Below are 22,491 nucleotides of genomic sequence, written 5' to 3' on the forward strand. Positions count from 1 at the left end.
ATGTTTGTCGGATTTATGAAGAATATCCATATAATGTCTGCAGTTGGTGGTTTTATTTCTTCGTCAATGTGTTTTATATTAGGTTTATACATGCCGTGTATGGAAAAATGGGCTCCGGTGCCAAGTGTAATCAGTTACTTAGTTATATTTTGCAGTGTATACTCAGCTGTTGTAACCATAAGTTCTTTCAGACGTTTATATAAAAAATAAATCCAGTTTTCGAATATATGTGTTTTTTGTTTAATTCAGTTTAAGATCAATTATTAAATTAGACACGAAAGATTTAAATTTAACTAACAGTTCAGTCTTTAAATCTTTTTAAAATATATAGGTTAGGGTTGATTTACTGTAAGAATATGTCAATAATAACGTCGATTATATACCGCGTTGCGAATATAATATTCGTAGCGTTAGGATTTGTACTTATTACATTTGTTTGTTGTTTTAAAAAAAAGTTATCATCGTCGTTTATCAGCAGTGTAATATTTCCCTCTACATATTGACATAGGGAAATTTTAGATTGCATTGAAAATAGTTTGATAAAATTATATCTGATTATCTAATCCGTATCATTCACTAACAATTCTCAATAAAATATTTTTATATACTCGTAATAGAGTATGTTATAAAGATTTGGCATCTTATTTCACATTCGACAGTATCCATGTAATCGTTGTTTCTAAATGGAATAACTATAACACTTTAACATAACATAACGGAGAGAACATGCCGGAGATTTCTCTATGACATCGAATCTGGTATAAGGTGAACAATGAATGTAACGAAATCAGGCAGTGTGCACAATGAATTAATAAGTTGCAGTGGCTGTGGCCACATAGCGTTGAGGCCGTTAAGGTTCTGGAGTGACCACAGACCAGCACGCACAACGTAGAACAACCAACCACAAGTTGGGACTCACGTCGTTTTTAAGGTCGACGAAAGACAGTGGATGCAGGTCGCTTCAAACCAGTCATATTTTACAGTGGACTTTCCATGGCTAAAATGATGATGATGATGATGAATTACATTGTTATAATGTACCGTGATATAAATATCAATAGCAATAACATTATAAAATAGGAATGACTAAATAGCTATTAACATAAATTGAGATAAGTGGGGTATAAACATCATTTTCTAAAATGGTGTTTTAATTCCTTCGACCTCACTATTGAAAGTTACATTTTTAACGTTAAAAAGGTTTTTTTTAATGATTTTAAGTAACAATACCTTTAGTCACAATTAAATAAATGCGTTTTTGCAATACAGATACTCTGTCATCAGCTGTCACGAATGCGCGGGAAATCTTATCTGCGCTGGTTGTGGAGCTATAAACATCTTCGCTTCGCGTGCTACTGGAGGAAGTCGATTAATAATATTTGCCAGTATAAACATTAACAAAATTAGTGAAAATCGCGTCTGTTATAATATTTATTTTGCTAATGAAAACGATAATAACATAAATAGAGGAAGAATTAACAATTTCTATTTAAACTTGTAACTATTTAATTCTTACTCAGGACTGGAACTTGAGTAATAAGGAAGGTATTGTTAGTGTATAGAAGTAGTAATAATAACAATGAATTGATGTTATTCATAACAATGAAAGAGGTTAACTCTAGTAGTGCAGAGCATTAACATTATCTTTGACTCGGTAAATATAATACTCGCGATCTATAGAGATTTGAAATTTCTTATCAGTGTACTATACCAGAGTGCAACATGTTTTCTCGTGTATTATTGCTATGATTATGACATTAATTTAACTTTAGCCATGAATACGAATAGTGACAGCCTTCTGAACTCTTGTGAGCCTGTTCAAAATGTACAACAAATGTGTAAAATACATGTAAATTATTCTATAATGTACGCGTGGTTAATAATATGTTTCAAGTCGGTAGCTCATATGATGATTGGTGCAAACGTGTTTGTGGCGCTATGGTTCGCTTTTAATTCGACGCCTGTTAGTGCTTTTCACTTACATGTTGGATTAAGTGTTATTGGGGTAAGTCTATTCGCTCGTCAAATAGTTGGTGTTTTAAAATTTGTAGCCAACAAAAAATAAGCGTAGGAAGGTATTGAATAGTTGAATAAAAAACTGTTTTTTTATGAAACAAAATATAAATATTATTTATATTTCAAAATATTATTTATATTAAAAAAAAAAAACAAAATATATATTTATATTTCAACAAAATATAAATATATATTTTGTTGTAAGAGTTTATATTATATTTTTTAATAATGATGGTTTTGCGTTGTTGTCTTTTTGTATCTTTCATTAAACCAAATAAAAACTCAAATTTAATATAAAGAAATAAGGTCGACTAACGATCTTTATAAAGTCCTTGGAAGCCACTGGATGTAGGCCGCTTTCAATCGGTACTGTTAGGATAGAGGAAGGAGGAGGTATAGAGGAGGCCTTTATCCAACAGCTGGCACAGTGAAATTCAATGATTACAAAGAAATTAAACTCCCTGTTATTAAACCTTCATTACCATGCTCGTATTCATAAGCCTTACTACTGTCCAACACTAAAAATTCTACGTTGTAGTAGCTTGTTTAATACTTCGAGGATATTAATTTGTATCACTATTGAGTAAGTTGTCGGACTAAATTTATCAAAACATTAAATACTTGGGTTATTTACGCAGTAAAAACCCCCTGTGATTTCGAAAAGACCCGATTGAAAGCGATCTCTATTCAGCTGAAATTTTATCAACCAAACTGTACATCTTACAAACTGAAGCTTTATATAAATATCAGCTGTCCCTCGCCTGTTTCGCGAACTTAATGAGCGTCGTCTCATCCACCCTTGCGCGTGGAATTTCGTAAAGTCCGGCTGACCTTTACTCAGCAAAAGTTCTAGAAATATCTTGATGATTTAGTATAAAGGAAGAAATGTCTTATTTTTTAAGACTTTGTGCTTAATTAAAATAAGCCTTGAAGTAGTTCTGTAAGACTTCAAATAAATATAAATATATGGTACAACAACATTCAAGCTACAGATGATTATTATAAGCCTGCATTAAGAAACATACTGTAGGTAAATGAATCGCATATGAAAGACTATGCATGGTTATTCATTTTGTTTACCTTATCTTAAATTCATCAATGGTTATCTTAGAATAAAGAGCGAATACTCCAAATAATACATAATAGATAAAACAGAATAAAAGCTATCGTTTGAAACTCAATTGCAAATCTTTTAAAATTTAATTGAATTATTAATTAAAATTAAGTTCCACGCCATCTGTTTTAGGAAAAGTAAACATTTTCCTAATTATAACTAGCTTATAAAGATAAGTAGACGTTAGATGCCGCTTTATCTTTTTTATTATTTAATTATAAGTAAAAAATCCTTACCTGTTTTCTGAATAGAAAACAGGTAAGGTTTTTTTTGTTTATTTTTTTGGTAAAATATTAGAGTAAACAATACGATTGTTTACTCCAATATTTTCCCAAAAAAGTTAGTGATATATTTATAAAATAGTTTAATAGTAATTCTATTGTAATATTTATATCAATAGAAATTAATAAAAATAATATAACATTTTTTAATCAAAAATAGAGATTCTCATTTAATAATCTTCTATTATTTTATCAAAATAATTATCATTATTAATTTTATAACTTTTTTTTAAATAAAAAATAGAGATTCTCGGTTTATAATCTTCTATTATGTTAGCAAAATAAATATTTTTATTAATTTTACAGCTCCAGTTATATTCATTTTTTCCCAAATAATATTAGAAGAAATAAAGAATGATTTTCTTTTCAGTATCAACTATTAATATCACATGCAATACTCTGTCTGAACAAAAATAATGGATGGACGTCGCAAATGTCTTTTTTACAACGTATGCGAGCTCACGTTGTCTTACAAATTTTAGGTTCAACACTGGCCATTATTGGATCTGTTACTATGATTCTGGAAAAGTCTGTGCATTTTACATCAATCCACGGTAAATTAGGTAAGAGTATGTACATCTGTTACAGTTATAACCACTTTGTCGTTTTAATTCCTTTTAATAGCTAGAATTTATTTTCACTAAACTTATTTGTTAAAAATAGAAATATCTAATCAAAACTAGATTTTTTTATCTGTTACGTTTTCTTTATGATATGTATTTATTTTCGGATAAAACTAGTTATTACTCCGAGCTTTAGATAAAAGCAGTTCTAGAGATATAACATTTGGGATTAAAACAAAACACAGTTTTTCAAAATAATTATTAAACAAATTTAGGATTCAGAAGATAATTATTTTTACACTTAAAGAACATTATTCAAGATCATTCGATAACATAAAATAGATAACAATCAAAAATTATCAAAACCTTAAAACTAAAATGGTTGAGTATTTACTTTCTATTTCATGATAAACTGAGGAGGACATTTCGAGTTACAAAAGAAACTATAATTTTTCTGTTCCTTTGGCTGCATCCTTAGCAACAATTTTCATAATTAAATCTGTTTTCAGAACATTGTCTTCAAGCAAAAGTTTTTCTTTGCACTTGTCGAATTTTGTCCTGAAAAGCACATTTAAATAGCTTTAACTAATAGAACGTGTAGTGCAACTCAAGTTAATGTTATTTATATCTTCGTCTGTTTTTTTAGCTTTGTTGTGCCATCTATAGATGCCATAATTAATCATTTTACTTTTATTACAACTTCAAGTCTTTGTTATTTGGTGGTAATATATGGGATAAAGCCTGTAAAGTGGTATATGTTTGAGTTCCAATGTGATATTCATTAGTTTATCCTGCTATTATCTCTTCTAAACTTGTCTTAGATGAAGTTTCTTCGTCTTTTTGTGGCTCCTGACACTAGCTACATGCTCACTTTCTGCATCACTCATACCATCCTTAATATCTATTTTATATAAGAAATTTTCGACATCATCTTCATTTCACATATCCTCAATAACGTCTAAAGGCAATCAAAGTCAAGCTCTGCTCGCAGTTGTATACCAAAAGATGCTTTGGTGATATGCGGTGAAATGCCAGATTTTTTATAAATTGTACAAAACGAATACCATTTACCCAATTTGTAGTACTGATAAATGAATATTTAATATTGATGATGATGAATGGTTAAATAAGGAACGATGAGCCGCAACCTTAGTAGGAACAATTAAAACTCACTCGCTTCGGAAAAAATAAGAATTTTTTCTAGTAAGAACTAGTTTTAACTGATGTTTAATTTTGAGCATTTGTTAATTCTAGTTTTAACAGAGGTATATCTTAAAAATAGTTCTAACTTTGGAAAACATGTTCTTTCAAAAACCTGGTTTTAATTGTAATATATCCGTATATCTCTTATTATGTTTATATTTGTAAATGGTACATAAGCGTTATGCTTGTTAGTAAGCAGATTGTATTGTAAATAGGCGTTTGTAGTATATAGGCAAGCTAAGACGCACAATTATGCAACAAAATCGATTTGCACCGAGCTGTGTTAAGGAATTGATACGGCTATTCAGATTCGAAATAACGCATAGAAAATTTATTATAATGACGTGTGCTTTGACAAGATTTCGTCGAGGAGATCTTCGGTATCTTCGAAATCTTCGAGGTGGAGACAATATATTCTGGAGGAAGAATAAGTGGTATTATTACCCACTAGCACCCCTAGATGGTAGTTCTCGATGCCTTTGGAGAAGACGACGGATCTTTTACGGAACTCTCAGATGCTACTCAGTATTGTACCAAGATACCCCGAAGAAAATCTTTTCTCGGCATCCTTGCTGTACCACAGCAACTTAAGACTACTGCCCTCCTTGGGTTAGCATAGAGTGGAAGGTGAAGGCCCTCACCCTCAAAGCCCGTGAACCTGACTAGCTTTTAGTCGCCTCTTGCGACGGTCAGGAGATAGTTTAGCCCTATTCTTAAGAACCCGGGGTAATGGGTTAAAGTTCAATGCTCTACCGACTGTGCTATTTGGGCTATCAACTAAACAAACTCAATCTAATCTAGTCTACTGAATTTTGACCAAAACGTGTTAAAAATTCGGTTTATATTTATTTTGTTGACTATTCGACTATCAATTATTTAATTATTATTATTTATTATTATTGATAAAAGATCATTTATAGTGATGACATTTGTGTGTCACGAGAAGAATGTTAGAAGAGCTCAATTATATAGAAGTTCGACTTTAAGCTACGAGGATTCCAAGCCTGCTCTGATCTAAAAAAATGTCCACAACAACCTCTGGTGGGTTTTTTGTGTTAATAAATCTTAATTTCCTCAATAGATTAAAGCCGTGGCCGCAATAGAGCAGTCCATTGTCGAGGATGCCACATGTACATATTTTTTAAAAAAAGCATGCCATCTTATCTTAATAAAGTTTGTATTAAATCAACAATTCTGTGAAACTGTAATTAGTTATATATTACAATTTGACGGATACAAAAACAGTCATTTAAGAAAACCACGTAGTATTTTTGTCACTATATCCTTTTGCGACCCAATATATGTATTGTAAAATATGAAAGTAATTCTTAAAGGAATACAAGAATAATTGCAATTCTAACTGAAATACTATTTACAATCGGCAGTGGTAGCCTAGTGGTACAGGACCGAGACTTGACTTGAGACTTATATAATTCACACTGCAATAATGCAATGTGAATTTGTGTGTGCATACAAATTTACAGAGGATGGACAGCAATGTTCTCTGCGTAATACCACACTGTGAGTGTCAACCCCCTTGCAAAGCAAGACGATTGTGGTATATCCTCCTCTTGGATAACTTTGAGGGAGGCCCATGCCTCGCAGTGGGATTCTGTGGATTTAAAAGATGATTATCTGCAAACAGATGTGAAAAATTTAATTGTAAAACATATCGTTTAAAAAAATTATCAAATATATCAAATATATAATATATTATATAATATATCAACACAACATATTTAACATTCGTTACTCACGTTATATCTGCGCTTGTAGGTCATCAGGGCATCAGAAACTTTCATATCTAAATTGATTAATTAGTATCAGCTATAATGTTTCTACGTTTATTATTCTCGGTTTTCAATAGAAATAATTTTAATTTGTTATATTTATTAAACATGGTTTTAGTGTTTGTTTAATTTCTGTTATTTTGTGATTTTTATTTTCCATTCTGTTACCGGTTGTGGCTTGGTAATACAGATATACTGTTGATATTAATAAATGCGGTTTCAAAGTCGGGCCATTTTACCGTGCTTGACTTGCCTTTAGCGTGATCCCAATCAATTGCGATCAAATTTCAATTCCTGCACAATAACTAAGCTAGAGGTATCTGAAGAGAATATAATTTTTATTTTAGTGATTTGGGAGACTGCCTAGTTCCATGAAGTAACGGGTTAAATGCTGTTATACTATAAGACATTAGCTGTACGACTTTCACTGCTGGACATAGACCTCTCCTATAGATTTTCCAATGAACCGGTTATAAGCGACCTACATTAGCTGTCTTCCGATGACTTTAACAAGGTCGTCTATCCACCTTATGAGTTGATGTCCTGATTCGTCGTCTTCCGGAACCTGAAGGCAAGCAGTCATCGTTTTTAAGTGCCATGTAAACGAGCTAATCATCATATTTTAAAAGGCATACATTACTATTACGTCCAAAAGGGCCCAATTACGGCTTAACTGGTTGTTATTACCTTACTGTAGACAGAGATTTACATGTGGCACTCTCTTCTGCAGTCACAATCTATCAAAATCGAAGATAAAAACTTATTATAAATGTGTAAAATCCTAACTCAATCCAAAATTATTGTTTCAGCTCTAGCGGCACTTATTTTTACCGGATTTAGTTTTATCAATGGAGTTATATCATTCTTATCAAACGGACGCACCAGTTCCATTAAGATTGCAAAAACTAGTCATTTATTATGTGGAATATTGACTTTTACGTTATCATCGCTTTGTCTATGTTATGGATATAACAAGAATTCATTTAGGACTTGGGCCTCCCAGGAAGTAGCTTTCATCATGATCTTTATAACCTGCATTAGTACAACTTACGTTATTGTAAATCCACTTACTACGTTCACGAGGAAATTTTTTAATCTAATCAAAGTAAAGATATGGTAATAATAATTTGACTATGAATAATTAACTTCGTAATCGTCAGACTTTGCACACGTTTACTTATCAATATTGATATACATATCAATGCCAAATAGTAAATTAAAAACTTTGCACGCGCATTTTGTAATATTTAGTATATTTTCCATTCCGATCAACAAAATGATTTCCTTTAAATGTTTTACTCTCGGAAAGAAAGATTTTTGATACATTAAATCTATAAAACCGATCTCATAAATTAAAACGTTATCCACGAGTTAAAAATATTTAGCGTGTTTACATTTAATTCACTTAAAATTTGACCGCAATGTTGTCTTATAATTCTGTAAAACATAACCCTATGAATATCTTTCTTTTCTATTGGTTTACGTGTAAATTTTGGCTAAGAGTTTAGTTTTATTAATAAAAATATAGTTTAAGCGTTTTTTATTCTATCTTTAAGGCACATCAATAACACAAGTATAAATATACGACAAAAAACATTATACCGAATCTTAAATTAGTGCATGCATTATTAACAGACGTGCACAAGGTTTTTATTGAAATGAAGTACAATAGAAAAGTTTTCGTAATTGGATTCATTAGCAAAAAGAAAAACCGTTAGACTACAAGATAATAATATATAAAATAAAAATATCATAAACATCATCATCATCATCATTTCAGCTGGAGGGCATCCTCTGGCGGAAATATAAATTCTCAAGAAGACCTGTTGGAAGCGGCTTGCAACCAGCATCTTAACATTCTAATGACTGTATCAGGGATATCCGACTACCTTGCGTGAACGTCCTACTCTGCGCTTGTCGTACATTTTCATTATCGTCGTTTCAGGGGATATCCACTGCTGGACCTAGGCTTCCCCTATAGATTTCCAAAAGCATTTTCCAACGACCATGACAAGAATATCTGTCTACGTAGCTGTTCCATGGAATCAGGAGCCTAAGGACTCCAGCGGTCCTTCGTTCGGTGCTCTATGTAGCTAAGTATATAGGAGTTTTTTACCTAATTAGGGGTATCCGGTCATGGAAATTATCCCGGTAAAGCAGTATGTGCCAACTATTTGGTGAGATTATAGAAATATTCAAAAAATAAAGACAAGTCTAACTTATTTTTTCCATACGGAAACATATATGTTTTCTGCATATTTATGTTTAAAGAAATTATACCACTAATGATAAAATAGATAAAAATGCTTATTCATTCTAATTTAGTTAAGGAATTTCATAAAAATATCTTTTTTAATCTTTATTAAAATACTGATAATATTTAAGGAGATTTATTTTGTATGAAAATATCAATTTTAACGCACGATTAACATATATTTTCTGGAACCACAAAATCCCCTCCTTTATGTTTACATATAATCTTTTTGAAATATCTGTTAAAAAATCTCGTGAAATATGATGTTAATTATTATAGTACTGTAAATGGCGATGAATAAAGTTGTTTTTAAAATATTGTGTTGATTTATTTCAATATCTATGGTATGCAATAAATATGCGAACAAAAAATTAACTAAAATATGTTTTCGAATAAAATTTTCATGATAGTTGCTTTATATATTTAATTTGGTGAAAGTTATTCCAAGATCCACTAAGGGAATAATTTAAAAAAATGCTGTCCTTTTTTAATTATGAATAGAATTGTTTTTATTATTCTTAATTATATTGAGATATTTTTTGAAATTAGTATATTTTGCCCAAAGTGTATATATAATATTCTTAACGCAGCAGGGTTAAATACAATTTAAATAAAATAGAGAAAAAATGATAATACGTAGCAGTTCTTTATTTTTACTACGAAAAAATTAAAATAAATACACATCAACATTTCAAATATTGTTACTTTATTACATAGTGTTGTATTTTATATACATTTACATTGCTTTGATAAGTATTTTGCATTGGTTTTCTTTAATTAGTAACTGCAATCTAGCTGTATCGAAGATACGCTGTGATGACGTCATAGTTTGAGATTCCATTTATTTAATGTACGTTATAGCTGATAATTTATGTCGTTGATATAATCCGTTTAAATTATTCATATAAAATAATATCAGCTTTTTTATTAATAAACAAATGACATAAAATTTTCTTCTTTCTACTTGTTATCTGAAAGTGAATTATGTCATGTATCACTTTCATTTTAAGAATACGTCTATTTTTTAACTGCGGTGACAGCTTTTGAGAAGAAAGTAATGCAAGGATTAATTATGACAATGAACGTGAGTGCCGCTGTGAAGGCAATGATCGCATGCGTAAATTCTTCGGTTGCCCAAGCTTTGAAAAAGTTCTTATCGAAACCGTAGCAGAGACTGATGCTAGACGCAGCAAAAGCGACGACTCCGAAACAAATATGTGTCAGCTTTGAGATTGTGCCGTTTAAAAACTTGCGAAATTCGTAAGCGTATAACGATGTTAACCCATTGACAAGACTGGCGATTGTGAAGACCATTGCTACCAGCGCTGAAAAAAAAAGACATAACGCATGTTAAAAACAAAACGTTGTTGCGTGATATTAAGAACTTTTATTAAAAATGGAACTGACTTTCTAATTTAAATTAAATAATTTTTGAGAAGCATAGATTGTTTATCTATAATTAACTAGAAAAATACATAGCAGCTATATCTAACGTTACTGATGATCTCTGTTCTTTAGTTGAAAATTTTCATTAATTTTTTTATCATCATTTATGAGATTTCATAATTTTGATTGTTAATCTTTGATATATTATAAAGAAAAATATTATTTATTTACCAAATTGTCCATGGTACGTATTCCAATGTACTTGTTTGTCCACGATCTTAATAAAACTTCCAGCAAGTGCGATTCCTGAACCTAATATTTGAAGAATCCAATGTGCACGACGCTTGTCTACCAGTTTTAGTTTTTGAGACCATCCATTGTCAGATGATAAACTAAGAATGGATTCAGCCATGAGTAATTGGTGCTGTAATGGAAAATGCTCCATAATAAATATTTAAAAAAGTTTTATTTGTAATATTTTTACTTATAACTATAGCTAGTTGTTTACTAAGGTATTTTTTAAACAATGTACCCACTTAATGTTGTTTAATATTGTCAATTATTATTAAGAAAACTTGTGCAAAGAATAAAAGCTTTCGAGGTGCGAAATTTTTTAATGTTTTTAATAACGCTAATCAATAATATCAACCAAAAGAATAAACACCAATGGATGGAATATAACTATTGTTATAATATTAATGTAACGAAAGTTTATGAAAACTCACCCCAACCACGCAGAGAATAATATGCAACGGTGTAGGTCCCAAAGGCAAACCATTGCGTAACGAAAACAGAAAAGAAATCCCGACGACAATACCAATCAAAAGATGAGCTAGCAGATTTAGCGTTGATTGAAAAATATACAAATTATAATTAGTTTCTCCTTGTTGCGGTGGCACGTTTTGAGATTTTGTTGCACATGGCACTGGAGTTGAATCGGACGGAAAGGCAGGTTCTACGATATTTGGCGGCATTTTTTAAATAATGAAAAAATGAGGTGGAATTTTTAGTATGTGCTCTACACGTAGCAAGCCTAATGTGCAACTGAAAAAAATTCATGAATTTATTTATAGTGGATGCGAAGACAGATAATATTTGATGACTGATTTTATCAATATCGATTGAAGCTCAAACGCGTTGTAGATAAATTAGAAGTTTATACAATGAATTTGGATAAGATTAAAGAAATATTAATAATCATTGTTGAATATTAATTCGCTGAAATCGTGGCTTCATACACCTCTAAATGACGTCATTTTATTTATCTGCGAAATTTTTTAGTGATTTAATTTTTTTTAATTGTGCTTGCTCTTTATAAAAATCCATGAAAATTTATTTGCATTTTACATAATGAACTACATAAATTTTATTGATCAATTTATCCTTAAGCAATAAACGAAATCGTGTATAAAATATCCCGTATCTTTTTAGCACACACTAAACGTGGTATCCATAAATATATTCCAGAAAAATTGCATATGCTGGTTTTTAACATTATTATTCATAATGACAAAACTGTTAATTTGGTTATCATTTATTTTAATATATAATAAGAATATCATGCCAAAAAGTTCAAATGTCTTTAATGCACAAAGGGACAAAGTAATAATAACACGTAGCAGTTCTTTGTTTTTATTGTTTGAAAAAAATTACAGAAATACACATTCACAGCTCAAATATTATTTTAGTTTATACCACAGTGTAAGATTCTATTAAAATATCCATTGCTTTGTTAAATAATTTGCATTGCCTTACATTTACTAGTAACTGCAATCTATTTGAATCGAAGATATCGAAGTTACGCTGTCATAACGTCATTTTTTGTTTGAGATTCCATATATTTCATGTACGTTATAGCTGATCAATTAAATCGTTGACATTTACAGTATTTGATGGTCTTTATAATATTTTAAAACATTCATAATTCGTTGGCATTTATATTATATCTCAAATATAATCCGTATAAATGTCCAGTGCATGGCCCTTATCGTGCTAAAAAGTACTATCAGTTTTTATTTATTAATCAATAAATGACAAGCAAAATTATTTTCTCTCTACCTTTTCTCTGCAAATGTATAAGGCTAATTATAACTAGAATTTATAGATGTCATCTATTTCTTAATTGCAGTGACAGCTTTTGATAAGAAAGTTATGCAGGGATTGATTATAATGATGAACGTGAATATCGCTGTAAAGGCAATGATCGCATACGTAAATTCAGGGGTTGCCCACGATTTAAAAATGTTGTAATTAAAGCCGTAGCAGAGACTGATACTGGACGCAGCAAAAGCTATAACTCCGAAACAAATATGTGTCAACTTTGAGATTGTACCGTTTAAATACTTTCGAAATTCGTAAGCGTATAACGAAGTTAACCCATTGACCAGACTCGCCACTGTGAAGACTATTGCCACCAGCGCTAGAAAAAAAAATATATTTTTGTTAAACATTGATTTTCATAACTTTCGTTAAATACAGAATACTGACTTTTTTAAATTAATACATTTATTAAGCTTATTATATTCTTAATAAAAAGAGGCGCCAGTATGCTTGATTACCTACAAATAATTATATAACTCAAATCAGCTCTTTAATTAAACATTTGTGAAAACTTTTCACAACTATCGGAACTCCAGTTTTCAAAATTTTGTCTGTAGTCCATTGATCTTTTGTAGAGAAAAATAACATTTAATTACCAAATTGTCCATGGTACGTATCCCAATGTATTTGTTTGACCATAATCTTCGAAAAACTTCCAGCAAGTGCGATTCCTGAACCTAAAATTTGAAGAATCCAATGTGCACGACGTTTGTCCACATGCCTTAGTTTTAAAGACCATCCGTTGTCAGATGATAAACTAAGAATGGATTCAGCCATAAGCAATTGGTGCTGTAATGAAAAATGTTACATCATAAATGTTTGAAAAAGCATTCACTCGTTATATTTTTACAAAATACTATCAAAAGTTTTAGATGAATAGAGATCGTAATTGACAAACTACTGATTAATAATGTTGTTTTATATAGCGCTACCAATAATTAGCGAGTCTTAACTCAAGTAACAAAAAGAAGCTCTTTACGCTTCGAGGAGCAAAATCTCTTAATTTTTTTCACAACACCTTAATACTTAATACACATAAATATTCTATCAACTGGAGATCGTTTTAACTATTTTTATAAATTTTACAATTAATGTTAGAAAAATGAAAACTCACCCCGATTACGCAAAGAATAACGTGCAGACGCGTAGATCCCAAAGGCAAACCATTGCGTAACGAATACAGTATGGAAACACCGACGACAAAACCAATTAAAAGATGTGCTATTAAGTTTAGGGTTGATTGAAAAATATACAAATTATATTTAGTTTTTTCTTGTGGCGATGGTAAGTTTTGAGATTTCGCCGCACTTGGCACAGGAGTTGAATCTAACGAAATATTCGGTTCTGCGATATTTGGCGGCATTTTTAAAACAGAACGAAAGATAGATTTTTTTAATGTGTGCTCACCATGCAACAAGCCTAATGTGCACCTTAAATCATTTCATGAATTCATTTATAGTAGTTGTGAAGACAGATAATTTGTGATGACTCTGACTTTATCAATATCGATCGAAGCTCAAACAAGTTGTAGATAAATTAGATAGTACAATGATTTTATTTAAGATGAAAAAAAATTATAATCAGTGTGGAATATTAATTCACTGTAATCCTGCTTTCATAGATCTTTCTTTTCGGTTAATTTATCAACGTAATTATTGTGAAATTTTATAAGTATTTATTAAATTGTGCCTTTAATATCTCTTGGTAAAAATCCATAAAAGTTTTACTTGCAACTTCGATAAAGAGCTACATTTACAATTTACCAAAAAACGAAATATTATGTGGCAAATAAAAAAAACAGAATATTTATACATTTATTATATACTTTACGAATTCTGCATCTTTGTCTTTAGTTATGTGTCCAATTAAAATAAAGAATAGATATATCTACACGATGCCACAAACTAAGAGATTGGAAATGTATATACTCTGTGTTCATGCTACACTATTGAGCTTCTAGATACTGATAGAACGTTTAAAAGAAAAGCCCGCTAATCTAAGAGCAGACCGTAATTGTCGAGACTGTTTGTCGGATCTATGAATGTTTGACAACATAGTTTCCTGACGGAGTTAGGAATTGAATTGTATGTGTATTGCAAAGCGCAAACATTCGGCATGTACTTCCAGGTTTGATCCACGTCATTGCAAATTTCCGGTGAAACGAGACAGGCTCACTACTTTCTATTCAAAAAAATTGTCGTAAAGTTCTCTGATGGCCATTTCTAAGGTATTTTGACCTCTAGTCAAGTCGATACTGATCGGTAATTTAGTCTTAAGTAAAGTCTAAGAGGACGCCGGTCTGAGTAGCAAAGGTCTTCAAAATTCTTAATTTAATTTTATACTCGTAATTTTGATCACGATCCTTCCCCATCGAACGAATGTAACACTTTTACATGATAACATATTAGATTAATGTCATGGGTAAAATTGATTCTTTCAATGCGAATGAGGTTGCGAATCAAATAATTATGTACAATTCTACACATTTAAAAGCAATGTTTTTTATAGGACTTTATTAGATAGTCAAATATTGTTCGTAATTGCTTGATTTGGTATAAAAGACAAACTATAAAAGGTTTTCAAATTTAATTCATTTATCAAATAGATTGAAATAAACTTAGAGAAGGATCCAGGAGCGGGGCAAACATAATAAACCGGTGTTTTGGTCAGCACAATTAAGGGACCTCAATTCGACCAGTGCTAATGGAATTTAATCCAATTAAATTTTAGGGTTACAATGTGAAATTTGCCGACGATAAGCAAATTGTATTTTGTTATGGTACACGCCAGCAATATTGCTTCTCATTATTTCGCAGTACGTGCTATTTGTGTAGATTACTTGTATACGTAGACTAAAGTAACCAACATATTGCAGTGAATTTGTAAGCTGAAGTGGTAGCGAGTAGGCTACATAAGGCAAGGAATAAGAACAGATGATCGTTGGGGCTGAAAGTTTTTGAAGTGGAGACAACGCACCGCTAAGCACACCGCAGGACGTCCATTCATAAGCTGGAGACAAGACCTTGCTCAAGTAGCTTGATATAGATCGCTTCCTACTGGTCCTTTTGAAAATCTTCGGAGGAGGCTTAAAGTCAGGCTGTGGACATCCTACGGCTGAAATGATACCGGAGATGATGAAATGAAACCCATAGCAAACGATTATGTAAACATTAATGATCCTTTATGTTTATTATTTCTATCAACTTATTTATTTATTTTAATTGCAAAAAATGTTGAATTTTTTTTAACGTATTATATCTGAAACTAAATTGTCGATTTTCCTATTCTAACCTCATGTTATAACGTAACACAGAAAGTTATCTATTTGCAGCAAATGTGTATCTGATAGAAAGTAGTAAATTTTTTTAGAATGGTGACCTTTTCTATATCATGATTTAACAGGCTATTAGTTTACTAATCGAAAGTATTTTTACTTACTGTGTAGTATTGACCAAGCTTGTCTGAAAGTGCGGCTTTCCTCAATACAGAATCGTTACTTTGTATAGCTCTGGAATTATTACGTTCGCGGATTGCTTATTCCCAAGGAAAATACAAGTATTAACTGTAAGTATGTAAGACTAACCGCCACGTATCGAATATGTCTTATTTAATCGTAGATGGAAGCGTTGCTGGAATCGTTTCTTCTACAATTGGCGAAACTGTTCGGCAGGCCCGGAGTCAGCCAGCAGGAGGGATGGCTGCACCTGGTAACTTCTAATCTTCTTCTGTGCCTTCCAATTCGGTAATATTAGTATGTTACGTATAAATCTGAGGAACCCGAGAGAGCCTCCGAGTTTAGAATCTAAAACCTGGTTTAGGTAACACTTGCTTCCTCAAACCCGCATAATTTGTAAATACTAATAACAGGTAACATTTTTTAAGTAAAAAATCGGGCCATACCTTTTTTTTTTTCATTTAGAGCTATATGATGGTATGTACCATGTGATCTGAAATATCAATATTTACTTTGTAATTGTCAGGTACATGAATTTTTTGACTTTAATAGTTTCATTGAAGTTTTGAAATATTTTATTGTAATAAAAGACTACGTGATATCTTTTTGGAGAGTGTCGGAGAATATCGGAGATATTATTGTTAGAGAAAAGCCGAGAGAGCCACGGATATGTCACGTCAACTATTTCCATTATGTTTTGTATGCAGATTGTATAACGATTGATATTTGATTGTCAAGTAAACTCGTGGTTAACCGCGTTTGCCACCAGCTGGTTTGTACGCGATAACGTTACTGAAATTGCAACTTAATATTTCGTAGAAACATTCCGCTATGGTTGGTAGATTTTACCGTTTTGGATTATTGTTATATATTTCTTTGATAAAATTTCGTGCTGGATCCATTGCCGTTTTTGTGCACACAATAATACCTCGACATAATGGACTGGTCGCAGAAATATTTGAAGTGTTACCCTTAGACACTATTTGCAAATTACATGTACTTACACACTGCCCTCGACACATACTCTGTTTTGGGATTTATAATTTTTAGTCGTAAATTTAGATCTACCAGTTTGAATTAATCTCCAAAGATTGATTTTGTAGTAATTATGAATATTTTTTAATCGTTTGGATTTATTGATTTTAAGTCGCACAGAAAAGGTTAGTTTTGTTAATCTCTGTAAGCAATTTAAACTTTCATTATGAGATTGTAAGAATTTTAGTTTATTTATTGATACTAGTTTGCTAAGGTTAAAAATGGAATCAGTAGTTTATAATAAAAGATGATTGAAATGATTTTAGTGGTACTTTATTTTATTATATTAATAAGACATTAAACGTGTTAAAAAACAAAAAAACCCAAATAAAATTATCTTATCATTTGCGATATGTTAAAGGGAAACGTTGATAATTTAAACTGAACATTCTTATCCATTACATTACTTATTGATAATGATCAATTATCGAATTTCGCACATTGGTTGACGTAATCGATTGAATCTTAAATAGTGTCGTGCATTATTTTATGTTCTTTATTAAATTCTATTACTTTTTTACTGTAATATGTAACTTGAATATTTTGATTCAATTTACGAATGTCTTAAATTTAAACTGAATTATACATAATACAATATATAGTTGTATATAACATATTTTGACAATAGGTATTTCGTTGCATCATAATTCCTCTGCAAATGGTTTAAAATATTTTATAAAAAATATGTGTATTAAAATTACTTTTATCTTTTAAATGTTGGCATAAATAATAGTTCAAAAATAATACTATGGCATTCATGTTATGGTTACATAATTTGAGATTCCTTTTTGATTATTTTTTATAAGTTAATGTTGGAATATCTCACAAGCTTTGCATGTAATTATCTGGTTAGGCTTTACCTTACCTAATCAAAGTCTAAGTACATTACTTTGTTGTAATCACAATAAATTTACTTAAGAGTGTTTAGAAGTATTGCTTAACATAAACAGCCCTTGTATGTTTAAACTTAAATTATAAGAGATCGACTATAGATGCACATTTGTCTAAAAAAGTCTTGATTTGTTATGGAAAACGCTTTTTTTCAAAATTTCACGAAATTATGTAACTCTATTAGATGTATTTGACTTAACTAACCATATCAGAATGTGTGAAACAATAGACTGTGAAAATTGTATCATTTGTTAATCTCCATAACTCGCTCTTTGTAGCGATTTCCATAACTTCTTAGCAAGAAAAAGAAAATTATTTTACCAGCATGCACCCATATTTATAATCTCAAGTAATTAGTAGATAATTGTCTATAATTATAGATAGTTGTCTGGTAAACATTTCTTTTCAAGTACCTATAGTGCTTCCGAAACCGCAGTACCGGGTCTTAGACGCGGCAAGACGGAGGAGTATCGTTCCCTGCGTTCTATCAGTATAGTGTCAATGCCCGTGACAGTGGCGCCCATGATCTTTTTTCTTCGACTCTTACTTCGCCGTACTTTCCTAAAGCGCAAAACAACGGTTTCGGTATCACTAATAATGCACATGAAAGGCATAAAGGTTTCCATTTATGTATATAAAGACGTTAAAAAAGTGTTCATAGAAACGTTTTGACTCTATCTTCTTAATGCAATAGTTGCTTTCGAATAAAATGTAATAAATGGATTAATAATAACAATAAATGTTAATATCGCAGTTAATGCGATTACTACGTCGGCGACTTCAGACATTGACCAGTTTCTGAAACGTTCATAATCAAATGCGAAGCAAAGACTGATGCCTGAAGCAGCGAAGGCTATTGTGCCAAAACAAATGTGTGTTAGTTTAGAGAGAGTTCCGTTTAGTAATTTTCGAAATTCGTAGGCATATAATGCAGTTAATCCATTGAGAAGACTCGCGACTGTAAAAACCATTGCCACCAACGCTGCAAGTAAAAATATACAAAATTTATAGATGAACTGGCCACAAAAAATGAGCAGTGTACAATTGTCATGAATTGATAAAAGTTTTAAATTAATATTTGCTTAAATTGACATATTTACTGTAACTTATCGTTTACAAAAGAAGCTTTATAGAATGGATATATGGATATGTGATGGATTGTTGGAATGGATATATGAATACGTCATAGAATGGATAACATTTCTCCTTGGCTTGAAGAAAAATCTACGACCTGTTTGAATGTTAAATGAATCAGACTAGAGAAGAATAGGTAAGAAAACTCTAGCGGGACTATTTGTTTTGTAAAATAATGTAATGTTACATATTTAATTAACATTGAAATAGGCCAGAAGCTAAAACATTAATCTCAAGGTGTTCTATTTTCTATGTTTTGTTTGTGTTAGTTATTTATAGAGTTACCTAAAGTAAAAAAAAACATTCCATGCTTTTAATTAAGCTATAGGTGTTTTCTAAATATTATCTGGAATATTATAGTTAAAATATACAAACAAATGAAGTCGAGTCTTATATATGAAGGTATATGAAATTTGTTTACGCTTTTAGTGTTTACATTATATATATATATATATATATATATATATATATATATATATCACACTTCCTGAAAAAATCCGTAATGTTTTTCTGAACATACAATACATTTCATAAAAGATAAAACCCGTATATCGATTTTCAAATTTTATTTTTAAATTCAAAAATTTTTGGGCTTTGTTATATGTATGTAAAATATAATATATGTAATATATGTAAAATATAATATATGTAGTACGTAGAAGACGGTGTTGCCCATTCATGGTAACTTGTTTGTGAGCCCTGGCAATCGTATACAATCAATGCACAAAATGTGAATTATATATAAGAGTACATCGCAAATAATAGTCCTCAAGTGCTGGGCTACCATTGCTCTACTACTTCCACTGTCACTTTCATCCAAATGTAAATTTGTGATATTAAGATAGCTACTAATCAAAATGTTTAATTTATCATTTATTTATAATTGAAAGAGATTGCATACTACTGCCATGGTGTTCTTGAGGATATCTTATTCTAGAGGAAGGCACAAAACGACCATATAACACCAACAAAATAATTATATGAAAAATAGTTGCATAAAAATACTATTTCTTACTAAGCAATTAACATTTTAATACACTGGTGATTATATGGCAGTCACAAAACAATAAGTGAAAAATTATACCATTTAGATTTTTTTAAATACGAAAAATAACGCGTAGAAATAACTTTCGCTTCTTGTTTATTTTCACTAGCTATGATGTCTTCAAAGCGGAATTTATTTTTTATTTAAAGTTAACTTATTATATATGTTAACTTATTAGGTATGAACTGGGTATGCCGTTTTAAAGTCTTGCCTATCAAAGCCCACAGTATAATTGTTGCAATTATGATAAATTGAGATCAGGTCAAATCTTATACTTCGGTCTTGTTTATGCCACAAATGCTCACTCACTATGAGTAACAACTATTTCTATGGTAACATTACCACTGCATTGTTGGGGAATATTATTTTTCCGATTATTATCATTTCAATTATTCTTTTTTTAATTAATATTAGTTTGTTAACAATGGTTCTTGACGATTGTTTTACAGTTTTATAGCACCTTAAGGTAGCGCCTCAATATTTTCATCAGCGTCACTATCGTATTAGTGCCAAAGGAAACCACATAGCGTGCTGCCAGAAGTTTGATTAATTACATATTTAAAGTTAATATATATTACTTAAAGTTGATATGTTAGTATATACCATCATTCTTTTTATTTCACGCTAAGAAAATTCACTTTCCTAGTGCTCTAATAGGGGCATATCTATTTACTTCCGTAATTATTTAAAAATATGTTTTTGATAAGCCTACATAACATAATTTATTTGCAGTAAACAAAACTTATGCTGATGTTATCTAATTTAAGAGTAATTCTCATCCCGATGACATAAGGAACTAAACATAAATATAATAAAATAATTATTATAAGTAGCGTTTACTTACCAAATTGTCCATGGTAAGTATTCCAATGTACCTCTTTATCCATAATTTTAATAAAACTTCCAGCTAGGGCCATTCCAGAACCTACAATTTGTAAAACCCAGTGTGCACGAAGTTTATCGACATGCCTTAGTTTTGAAACCCATCCATTAAAAGATGATAAACAAAGAAATGATTCAGCCATAAGTAATTGATGCTAAAAGGAAAATAATTTCATAATAAATGATTACATTTAAGGAAATTAAGCCATAAAGTGAAGTCATGCTTGAAATTAATAATCAAGGTTGCTTTCAGTTGTCTGTGCTCTATTGTAACTTGACTTACATAGAAGTAGTGATCCGACACTAAGAAGGTTCATTAGTGAACAATATACGTTATCAAAAACTTACCCCAATCACGCAAAGAATAATATGAATTGGTGTCGGACCCAAAGGCAACGGAAAGTTGTTCCAAAATGTAAACAGAAGGCAAACACCGACAATAATACCAATTAAAATATGGGCTACTAAATTCAATGTTAATTGAAAAATGTACAAATTGTATTTCAAACTTCGTCCTAAAACGTTTTCTTTTTTCGGTTCACTAGAAACAATTGTTGGGTCAGTAGAAAACATCGGATCAAATGTTTTAGACATTTTACGACACAATTAAAAATTCTTAACGTATGCCAAATTCTTTCCGCACTGCTGATAAAATGCTATCCTGCATTAATTTCATTTTTATTTATGGTAAACCTGTAAAACGATCTTATCTTATCAGTTTAGATTTAATCCATAACAAGGATTAAATCTAATAAGTGTAAGTCTATCAAAAGTGATATATTTAATGCAGAATAGTGCATAAAACAGAGATAAGACAAAAATGGAATTTTATCTAAGATATATCATGTTAATCATTAATTTAGATAAATCGATGATGTTGTTTAAAGCGGAAAACATAAAAGATTTTAAAAAAGTCCCTCGATGTTATTTATATTTCACAAATATACGAATTTACAAAGCTAGACGTATTCGTATCTGGCGTACAATTAAAGGTAATAAGTGATTATAAGAAGCGTGTTCCTGGAATATTGATTTATTTTAATAATTATATCAATAAACTTATAGATTAAACGTCTAGATATTAGCAAATGTTTACAACATAAAATTTTGATAGAATGTGTTAGTTTCATGAGTTTAATATATTTTGCTTCAAGGGTTACTAACGACTACTTTGTGAATACTTTGGTTACGATTTATTTTCGTATAAAATATTACGGAATAAAATATATAAATTGCGGTTAATGATTTTTAAAAATTTACACTTGCTGCGTTTGTTTATCTTCAAAGTTTTTAAATTATGATTTATATACATATATCTAACGAATTCTTAGTAAAAAAGAGAA

General features: G+C 30.6%; 4 protein-coding genes across 4 annotated transcripts; 1 reads left to right on the forward strand and 3 right to left on the reverse strand.

Moving 5' to 3' along the window:
* The first annotated feature begins 1,735 nt into the window (after nucleotides 1-1,735).
* On the forward strand, nucleotides 1,736-8,228 carry LOC137931460 (uncharacterized). The gene is made up of 3 exons (XM_068774842.1): nucleotides 1,736-2,005; nucleotides 3,782-3,974; nucleotides 7,777-8,228. Exons 1-3 carry the CDS (start codon nucleotides 1,775-1,777, stop codon nucleotides 8,085-8,087), a joined length of 735 nt encoding a protein of 244 aa, XP_068630943.1. The 5' UTR covers nucleotides 1,736-1,774; the 3' UTR covers nucleotides 8,088-8,228.
* A 1,681-nt stretch (nucleotides 8,229-9,909) lies between these two features.
* Nucleotides 9,910-11,647, reverse strand: LOC137930355 (transmembrane reductase CYB561D2-like). Its single transcript, XM_068773598.1, has 3 exons — nucleotides 11,333-11,647; nucleotides 10,839-11,031; nucleotides 9,910-10,546 (listed from the first exon to the last, which is right to left on the reverse strand). Exons 1-3 carry the CDS (start codon nucleotides 11,579-11,581, stop codon nucleotides 10,239-10,241), a joined length of 750 nt encoding a protein of 249 aa, XP_068629699.1. The 5' UTR covers nucleotides 11,582-11,647; the 3' UTR covers nucleotides 9,910-10,238.
* Nucleotides 11,648-12,636: 989 nt separating this feature from the next.
* LOC137930364 (transmembrane reductase CYB561D2-like) lies at nucleotides 12,637-14,113 on the reverse strand. The gene is made up of 3 exons (XM_068773607.1): nucleotides 13,822-14,113; nucleotides 13,304-13,496; nucleotides 12,637-13,026 (listed from the first exon to the last, which is right to left on the reverse strand). The coding sequence occupies exons 1-3, from the start codon at nucleotides 14,068-14,070 to the stop codon at nucleotides 12,719-12,721; spliced, it is 750 nt and encodes a 249-aa protein (XP_068629708.1). The 5' UTR covers nucleotides 14,071-14,113; the 3' UTR covers nucleotides 12,637-12,718.
* A 3,716-nt stretch (nucleotides 14,114-17,829) lies between these two features.
* Nucleotides 17,830-21,778, reverse strand: LOC137931008 (transmembrane reductase CYB561D2-like). The gene is made up of 3 exons (XM_068774398.1): nucleotides 21,497-21,778; nucleotides 21,111-21,303; nucleotides 17,830-19,069 (listed from the first exon to the last, which is right to left on the reverse strand). The coding sequence occupies exons 1-3, from the start codon at nucleotides 21,740-21,742 to the stop codon at nucleotides 18,762-18,764; spliced, it is 747 nt and encodes a 248-aa protein (XP_068630499.1). The 5' UTR covers nucleotides 21,743-21,778; the 3' UTR covers nucleotides 17,830-18,761.
* Nucleotides 21,779-22,491: the final 713 nt, after the last annotated feature.

The sequence above is a fragment of the Battus philenor genome, unplaced genomic scaffold, assembly GCF_028537555.1.
Source record: "Battus philenor isolate CCGP_79_NKW_IND1 unplaced genomic scaffold, ilBatPhil1.0.hap1 SCAF_11, whole genome shotgun sequence".
Lineage (NCBI taxonomy): Eukaryota > Metazoa > Arthropoda > Insecta > Lepidoptera > Papilionidae > Battus > Battus philenor.